This window comes from Eurytemora carolleeae, unplaced genomic scaffold, assembly GCF_000591075.1.
Source record: "Eurytemora carolleeae unplaced genomic scaffold, Eaff_2.0 scaffold300, whole genome shotgun sequence".
NCBI classification, from domain to species: Eukaryota; Metazoa; Arthropoda; class Copepoda; order Calanoida; family Temoridae; genus Eurytemora; species Eurytemora carolleeae.
Window position 1 is genome coordinate 16,986 of NW_019396225.1, and position 9,920 is coordinate 26,905.

A 9,920-nucleotide genomic window follows, 5' to 3' on the forward strand; every position below is an offset into this window, starting at 1 on the left:
GTAAATTACTTCCCCCACTACACCCAGGTTTCATTATATAGTTTTATCACGTTCAACTAAAGTAAATTACTTCCCCACTACACCCAGGTTTTATTATATAGTTTCAGATGAAGTAAAAATAAAATAAATTGCTCGTAAAATAGAAATATTATATGTTTTCGATAAAACTCCATTTATTGAAGAGCTATTGAGAGGAACAAAATTGTTTTGAATTTCTAATATATAAATATAAACTTGCTTTCATTTAGTTGTACGTGAAATCAAAACTAGAGTAGCTATGGGGTGTATAGTTGGACTAGTAGTTTTTTCATCTTTGCATGGAGGGTCACTTAAAATTACGCTTTCAGTCCCTTTGACTCTCAACCTTAAAATGTTTTAATTTGACCATACGTAACTATTTAACCATCAAATCTGTTTCGCAAAACAAGTAAATTAAACGATCTCTTTTGATGGTCCTGTTGGGAACTTAAATTTTAATCACGGCTAATTTTCGGCGATCTAAACAATTTTTAAGGCTCAGACATTTATACATTTAGCAATCTTAATTTGTTTCTACCTGAAGATTCTTTAAAACAAAATTGGGACGCAGATAATGAAGAGAAAAAAACCAATAAAAATTAATGAAATGCCTAAGTGCGACAGTCTGCTGGTCCATGGCATCTAGATCTAAGGCTTCACAGACAGGTATACCTACGGCCACCTCATCCTAGACCATAGAAACACATTACATCAACAGAGGTTGCGGGGATCAAAACTAGTGATTATAAAGGTGAAGTGAAATTATCATTTCTTTATGTCTAATAAATTTATATATTTGGCTTATCTATTTGAGTCTAACGTCAAAACGGCTGAACTAATCTGGCAATTCTAAGACCACACAGAGCTGGGAACTTTAGAATGGTGGATATCGAGATCATGGGATAGAATTTATTTTCAAGGCTGTCATTGGTCAATACAATTTACGAACTATATTCCTGCACTCTCATTGGAGAAAACAATGTACAGATATCCAAAGAGAGAGAAAAAGAGTGGATTAAGGACTAAGATTAAAAGTTTCCACAGTGGATATTCGGATTAAGTAGTTGGGCTAAAAGGTTATCCATTCTAAAGTTCCCAGCTCTGGTCTGGTCAGAATATATTTAATTGTTTTAGTAATCTTTTAAGAAAAACAAGAGAATTCGCGAAATCGTTTGGTTTTAATAAAAAAGAAAAGAAACATGGTGAACACTGAACTTGTAAAGGTTCCAACATCTCAAAACTATATTCTGTTAAATTTGGTTTTATTAAATAAAATCAGACTTCTAAGGTTGTGTTGTAATTAAAGGGGTTCTTATAATGTTAATTTATCTTGACTCTCTATCTGGATATCTGTCAGGTTTACTAATAAATAGAGTTGGTCATCGTTCAGACTTTTATAGATAAGGTAATCTATACAAAGTCAATCTTGGTTTAATCAGCTCTCTATGGTATTCGGGAAAACCACTGTTCAGCTAGGGAAAGTGTACGGGTTCTCAGTCCAGCTCTGATGGTCAGGAAACTATCTAGCTCAGCTTGCGCTTTTTATTAGATTCTGGAAAACCGTTGTTCAACTGCTCCTGTTCAGGATCTATCTGAGCAGCTTCCTCAAACTCAAATATCTTGTTCAGCTATTCTGGTTCAGGATCTATCTGAGCAGTTTCCTCAAACTCAAATATAACGTTCAGCTGCTCCGGATCAGGATCCATCTGAGCAGCTTCCTAGAACTCAAATATCTCGTTCAGCTGCTCCTGATCAGGATCTATCTAACAGCTTCCTCAACCTTACATATGTCATTCAGCTGCTCCAGATCAGGATTTATCTGAGCAGCTTCCTTGCTTCTGCTGCTTCTACAACAGGTCTGTGAAGAGCTGCTCTATAAGGGAACAGCGTCTTCTGTATCAAGATCATCTCCTGCTTCTACACAGGTTTGTGAAGAGCTGCTCTATAGGAGCAGCGTCCCTCATATCAGGCTCATCTAGTTTTGCTGCTGATTCTACATCAGGTCTGTGAAGAGCTGCTCTACAATGAGCAGCGTCTTCGAACTCAGGATCATCTGGTTCTGCTGCTGATTCTACATCAGGTCTGTGAATAGCTGCTCTACAATGAGCAGCATCTCTGAACTCAGGATCATCTGGTTCTTCTGCTGACTCTACAACAGGTCTGTGAAGAGCTGTCTAAAAGAGCAGCGTCTCCTGCATCAGGATCATCTTCTGCTCCTGGAGTCATAGGTCTGGCTTGATCTTCTAACTTCTCTAGATCACCTGCAAGATAGGGTTCTTGCAAAGGGTAATCTGGAGAAGATAGGGCAGCATCTGATATCTTGGTGATGCTGAGGATTCCGAGGATGCATATTCATGTATAATGATGGGGGAGGAGGCTGGTGGCCTCCTTCGTTCTCTGACAGGCATGTTAAAGATCTGTTAGCAATCTGATAGCTGTATCAAAGTTCATGCCCCCAGACATTGGTTGTATAAACGGAGGCTTAGTTCGACCGTCTATACTATTCAAGGTTCCTGGGTGCACTAACTCTATCTCCAGGTTCTTTCTTGTGCCATGACTCAGAGAAATGGTTGAGGAGTTTAGTATCACTAACCATACTCTAAAAACTATAGTTGTCCCACTTTTATTCTACAGTTTCAAGATGACTTCACAAATTAAAATTGTAGCCTGGAGTTGTGAAAATTAGCTTAGGAGAAAATGAAGGAAAAACTAACCTAAAACAACAGTTTTTTCTTTGATTTTTGTTTTCAAGACAATCAATATTTTCTGTAACAAGCAATAATTAAAAATTATGAAGAGGAAGACTAATTGATGAGATGTATTTTCTTCTCCGAGAAAACACCAATTGTTCGCCAAAATGTCAAGATAGTTGAGAACTTTATTAAATGTCTACTTAGAAAATTTCCTTTAAATTTGTTTTTAGTAATTTGTCGTATTTTTTAATAAAAATCGGTTGTCTTTTACAATACCTCGATAAGTTGAGGAGGTTCACATTCTATCACCATATTAGACCCACAGTTTATACAGCAAACCTATGCAGTTCATAAGCGTCAATTAACTCAAGATTCAATTACGTCACCAAAGCTACATTTTTTTCTATGATTTTACCTCTAATTTCTTTTTCCGCCGTCGCCCTGCCTCTAGTTCCTGGCTAAATATACTCTGACATTTGACACATTGTAGATGGGTCAACCTACCCATATCTCTAGCTAGTTCTTCTAGAAGACTACCTAAACATATTCTACTGTAGATAATCTACCCATATCTCTAGCTAGTTCTTCTAGTAGACTACCTAAACATATTCTACTGTGGATAACCTAGCCATATCTCTAGCTAGTTCTTCTAGTAGACTACCTAAACATATTCTACTGTAGATAATCTACCCATATCTCTAGCTAGTTCTTCTAGTAGACTACCTAAACATATTCTACTGTGGATAACCTAGCCATATCTCTAGCTAGTTCTTCTAGTAGACTACCTAAACATATTCTACTGTAGATAACATAGCCATATCTCTAGCTAGTTCTTCTAGAAGACTACCTAAACATATAATATGTAGATAATCTACCCATATCTCTAGCTAGTTCTTCTAGTAGACTACCTAAACATATTCTACTGTAGATAACCTAGCCATATCTCTAGCTAGCTCTTCTAGTAGATTTCCTAAACATATTCTACTGTAGATAACCTAGCCATATCTCTAGCTAGCTCTTCTAGTAGACTTCCTAAACATTACTAATGTAGATACTAGATATATATTACCTAGCAATATCATTGTGAATCGAAAAAGCCAAGTTTTAAATAGAAGGTCACTTAAAATTACGTCTTAAAGTCCCTTTAATTTAACCAGGCTAGATCATTACTTTAAAATCCTGCGCCACATGATAATTCAGATAAGTCTACAATCTACAGCATTTCTAGACAGTTTACACTCTATTATCATCTACATTCTACATTCTACAGTCTACATCAGTGCTTAGGATCCTACCATTTGAATGTAGATTCTTAGCATTTCTTTACAGTTTACACTCTACTATACTCTACAATCTACATTCTACAGTCTACATCAGTGCTTAGGATCCTACCATTTGAATGCAGATTCTTAGCATTTCTATACAGTTTACACTCTATTATCGTCTACAATCTACATTCTACAGTCTACATCAGTGCTTAGGATCCTACCACGTGGATGCGCGGATCCTTAGCACTTCTTTACAGTATACACTCTACTATACTCTACAATCTGCATTCTACTCTATACAGTCTACCTACAACCTAGATCTGTGTTTAGGAGTTCACCATTTGGATGCAGATCATTAGCAGTGCCTTACGGTATTCACTATTTAGTATTTACATGTTTTTAATTCTTAAGAAATATTAGATGAAAATATGTTCCCTACCTGTTGCACTAACCAGCCTGGCATACCCCTCCTCAGACAAGATATAAGTTCTCTCCCGCCGATCCCGCCGCACCGTATTAAACCTAAGATGTGCGGTTATCCGCCCACCTTCGCACTTCAGCATGTCACATCCTTCTAGACTATGAAGGAACCATTTGACCCTGGTTCCTCCCTTCTCCCCCTGCTCACGAATATACTCAGAATCAATGGTTAATACCAGCTTCTCCCCAACCCCGCTATCGTCTCCAGGAATTACTCTCTCCGCTGAAAGACGACATTCTCTGTCAGGGCCTGCCGGGCTCGACTCTTTCTCAGTTCGGCGATACATTGAGTAGAAACTATCCGTCATTTCGTCACCGCCGAGAGAAGATTTAGATGTTTTATGAAGTCTAGTCGGGGCAGCTGGAGATAGTTTCTGATGAGCTTCTACCTGTACTTGAGGCTGAGCTGGTTGGACGGTATCAGGAGGGGCAACACACTCCACAGGGGACGGACTTTCACAACTATCAGTCTAGTCAAAAAATAAATGATAAAAAACTATTAGGAAAATTTTTATTTTATTTTTATTCGAACCTTAATTTCTTTTTTTGTTTTTAACTTTTTCCCAGTTTTGATTTCTGGTTTCTGTTCAGCAGTTGCGTCCGCAGAGGGCTGTTTGAAGAGAAGATCAGGATTCTTAGTGTTTGTTTGTGGTACTGCAGGCAAACCAAGTATTTGGTTTAAAGTTGCTCCGGCCTGCTCTCTGCAAATAATAACACTTATCTTCTCGACACGAAAAATTTTCAATTTTTTTTTGTTAAACCAGAAGAGTGATATGACCCTTAAAGGGGTTTGTCGACGTAATTTTAAGTAACCTAACATTTGAAACTGACATATCCGGTTTACAATAACGTTGTTTTTCTATCTTAAAAACTTGTTGAATTCTGGCAATTTCCTTCATTGTCTTGGCAGCATAAAATACGCAAGTTTGTATAGAAACAACAATAAATACATCTTTAATCAGACAAAGATTTATTGGTTCCATCGGAATGTGACATGCCAATAGACAGAGGGTATACATAAAATCCATTTAACCCCAGAATTACCAAAAATCAAGGTTATAATTGCAAGGAAAGTTAATTGCAGTTAAATATACTCGGCGTACATGTTAAAACCAGTTCTCTCTGGGTGGAATTTGTAAACAAGATTAGATGCATCATATTTCATTAATTTTCGATGTGAAAGATGGATCCCATGTAAGACTGTGACATCCGTCTTGTGTTTACATTACCGCCCAGAGACAGTACACTGCAGTACAAAAGATGCGTACACCTCTGAAATAACTTTCCTTGCACTATAACCTTGCCAAACATAATCTTAAATCAAATTGAATCTTTTGGATCAATGATGTTGATAGAAAGTTCAATTACAGAAAAATGCTTGATCTACAAAGAATAAAATGATGCCACCCAAAATTATTTCTTATTTAATTAAATACTAACAAGGTCCTTTTATCAAAATATTATTTTAATGTCTGAACAATTAAGTTTCGGTTTTTATGCCAAATACTGAAACCTTGAAAACTTAACAAGATAACAATCAGAATCACGAAAATCTTATTCATTTAATCAAAAAACAAAAAAAACTTCAAGTGATTTAGGATAAAGCGTAGATTAAAAGAGCCGGAAACCTTAATATCCTTTTCCCCAAAATTCTGTAACCCCTCCCCTCAGAGATAGGAATTTATTTCTCAGACAGTTATATCCATGGATGTTATATCCTCTTTTCCAAGTTTTACCTCAGCCAGTTATCTTCACCGAACTTCTCTCGTAGCTGTTCTAACTGTTTCACAGGATCAGGGGAGTCCTGAATTCATTTTTTTAATTAGAGCTTGGAACTTTTGTGTGAACGCATGCTCTCGATATCCAGTATGAACACTTCATATATAAATATATATATATAGTGGGTATTAAAAACTATTGAAAAGGAAGACGAAATTTTAACAGTGTTAGTTGTATTTGACGTTGTCAACAAGCAAATAGTTTTACAAGTATCTGAAAATCTACTTGTTTCGAGAATGAGTCAATGCAGTGTGTGAACACAACAAATACTATGTTTCATGTTCATTAAAATACAAAATTTCTTATTCCTATTCCACATTCTTCTGGACCCCATTGTACGCTGTCCTTTAATTGGATTTAGTATAATAAAATGTTAACCTTTCTCTGTACATAAACTGGTTCTGCATCTGTAGTAGTCGTGTACTCGGTCTCGGAAGGATGGTCAGAAATTGGCGCCTCACGAATTCGTCGACGACGTTTTTTACGTCGCTGTTTTTCTAATAAATTAATTATGTAAAACAGATTTTTTGTTTCAGATGTAGTTAAATAGCATTAAAAATTTCCATTCATATAATTTTTTTTTGTGCAAGTTATAAGTCAATAATAAAAATCGTGATTTTTTAACCATGGAGAAAAACATATTTTAGATAAAATTTTATTTTCCAGAAATCCTAAATTTGGGAAAATTAAATGAAAAGCGGGAAGTAGTTGAATCACTTCTTATGTCTGCCAAGTTCAAGTTAAAGAAACATGGTTTATCTTAGTCTGCGTAGTTTAAATATGGCCGAGCAATCGTCTAAAAACATTTAAAACAAAATAAAGACTGGAGCAGATACTGGTGCTGTAAGCGTAATTTTAACATATTTACACGTATGCTCTCCTTGTATACAATTAGTTTTGCTATAATTTTGACACAGTTTTATCAATTTCTCGAGACAGAAACATCAGATAGAACTCTTATAGATCTCAATCAACTCCTTAAATGCTTCAGCCTATTCCTCTTTCATTTTTCCTTTACAGTCTCTTTTAGTTGGAAAAACGACGTTATTATTCACATTTTTGATTAGATCAAGGTTTCAAAGATACCGTTGTAAATCTTTAAAAGGAGGATCACTCGAAATTACGCTTGCAGTCCCTTTCAGCTTACCTCCTACGGCTGTTGTAACTGTGACCCCTGAAACAATGCTGCCCTCCCTTGAACCTCTAGCAGAAGCTGATTCAAGGTCAAACCCTTCACTCAGGTCAACTGGAGGTCCAGGACTTACTATTAGTCTTGAGGATCCGACCTGCAAAATAAATTAAGTTTTTATTCATTTTGTGCGAAATGCGAATACCACAGATCACCTTCCAATCTCCTTCCTTCCAATCAACTTCTTACCTATCCAAAAACATAACTTGATTTGTTTAACTAATTATATTCAGTATAGTTGACTAACTTCGGGCCAACCACTCAAAACAACCTACCCTGGTTAGGCGGGTCCAAACTGCAAAGTAAATTGTGTTTGATTATTTGTAATATCTTTATGCTTTGTAGTTGAATAAAAATATGAATGAATATGAATGAATGAATGGTTATGGCATATTTTGTTGTTGTTTAAATATTTATTATTCAAAAACTTGAAATTTAACGTCTAAGACAGATTTCTTGAATGAATCAAAGATATTATTTAACATCAATTATTAAACCATGATAGTAAACAAAAATTTAATTTATGAAATCAGCATTGGTAAACAAAGATAATTTTTTTTTAGAATTTTAATCTTATTTCCTTTCTAAACCTCTGTGTGCATCAAAGATTATCTCTTATCAAAGTATAGTTTTGAAAGTTCTACGATTAAATATATCTAGGAGGTTTGGTGAATTTCAAAATAAAATAAGAATATCTTTTTGCTTCTAAGTTATGAAGGACGAAGGTTATACTTTGTCTTTAATCTAAGTTTAAGAGGTTGGGCGTTTTTTAATAAAATAAGCACAGGGGTATATATATTTTAGAAATTATATTTGATGTGGGGGGGGGGATGAAAAATTGGATATCAATAGGCAACTTTTTTCATTCTTTTGACACCTTTTACCCCAAAAAAATCATTGTTTTACCCCTAAAATAATTTATTTACCACAATTCAGCGAAAAAATCCAATTTTTTTGCGCTCTTCGCAAGCATATTTAACTTCTGGAAAAGACACTTTCAAATAGGGTGGGGGGGGATGATCTTATAAAAAAGATACACCCCTGAAAGAAAACATTTCTAGACAAATCTAGTGATATGAAAGTTTACATAAACTTTGGAATAAATAGTAGAATACACTGGCCAAAAAAATATAGAAATATCAAAGTTAAAGCTTTGAAAGCTCTATGTTAAAATATATCTCGAGGTTTGGTGAATTTTAAAATAAAATAAGAATATATTTTTACTTCAAAGCAAATCTAGTTATATTAAAGTTGAGCCATGAAAGTTCTATGTTGAAATATATCTCGAGGTTTGGTGAATTTCAAAATAAAGTAAGTATATATTACAAGGAAAATCTTGTGATAAAAGAAATTAAAGGGACTGTAAGCGTTTTTTCAGGTAAAAATCCTTTCAAAAGTTGTCCGATTCACAACGGTACCCTTAAAAGCTTTGTCAGATCAAGTATGAATTAAACCCATGTTTTTTATTGGGGGTTCTCTACAAAAGTGAATTGCACATTTCTACTGCAGTAAAACATATAAGCTAGAAAAACAACATTATCTTCCACATTATTGATCAGATCACGGTTTCAAGCGCATCGTTGTAAATCGGGCAATGCCATCTTTGCATGGAGGGTCCTTTGAAATTATGCTTACTGTCACTTTAAGAAATAAAAATTCTCTGTTACTACCTGACTCATTTCTCGTTTTGATAAAGGTAAGGTGTCAAGAATAAACTGAATATTTAGAGTGTCTACATTGAACCAGGAACAGGTTAAATTCCTAAAATATATTTTTCAATTAATAGTTTTATAGTGTCGTTTCCTGTCCTGGTAGGCTCCCTATCCCCTGTCCTATTCTCTATCCCTGTCCTATTCTCTATCCCTGTCCTATTCCCAATCCCTGTCCTATTCCCAATCCCTGTCCTATTCCCAATCCCTGTCCTATTCCCAATCCCTGTCCTATTCCCAATCCCTGTCCTATTCCCTAACCCTGTCCTATTCACTATCCCTATCAGTGTTCTGTCATTAACCTGTTCTATCCCTATCCCTGTCCCTGACCCGTTCTAAACCTATCACAGTCCTTGTACCTAACCCAGTCCCATACCTTTCCTATACCTTTTTATCCCTGTCTCATACCTATCCTAAACCGGTCTTATCCCTGTAATATCCTTGACATATCCATGTCATATCCATGTCATAAACCTGTCCTATCCCTGTCCTGTCACTGTCCTAAAATTGTCCTATACCTGTCCTAAATCTGTCCTATACCTGTGTAAAGGATGAGTAGAGAGAGGGTTGAATCTTGTATCAAGCTGACGAAGACGAGACAAGGCAGAAACTAGAAAAAAACATTTATTACAGAGGTAAATAACATATCTATTATCTATGTCTTATAGGGGTACATAATGTTACAGGGGTACATAATGTATCTATGTATGAGGTAATGCGTGGCTAATGAGGGAGGGAGTAGTACAGGGGTGATGTGGGTGGAGTAGTGCAGGATGTAACCAAC

General features: G+C 35.7%; 1 protein-coding gene across 1 annotated transcript; it reads right to left on the minus strand.

Annotated features, from left to right (window-relative positions):
• Positions 1-526: 526 nt before the first annotated feature.
• On the minus strand, positions 527-9,793 carry LOC111698672 (uncharacterized). The gene is made up of 10 exons (XM_023469070.1): positions 9,677-9,793; positions 9,098-9,188; positions 7,386-7,524; positions 6,617-6,735; positions 6,196-6,263; positions 4,992-5,160; positions 4,419-4,929; positions 3,127-3,248; positions 2,988-3,050; positions 527-706 (listed from the first exon to the last, which is right to left on the minus strand). Exons 2-10 carry the CDS (start codon positions 9,104-9,106, stop codon positions 542-544), a joined length of 1,365 nt encoding a protein of 454 aa, XP_023324838.1. The 5' UTR covers positions 9,107-9,188; positions 9,677-9,793; the 3' UTR covers positions 527-541.
• Between the last annotated feature and the right edge of the window lie 127 nt (positions 9,794-9,920).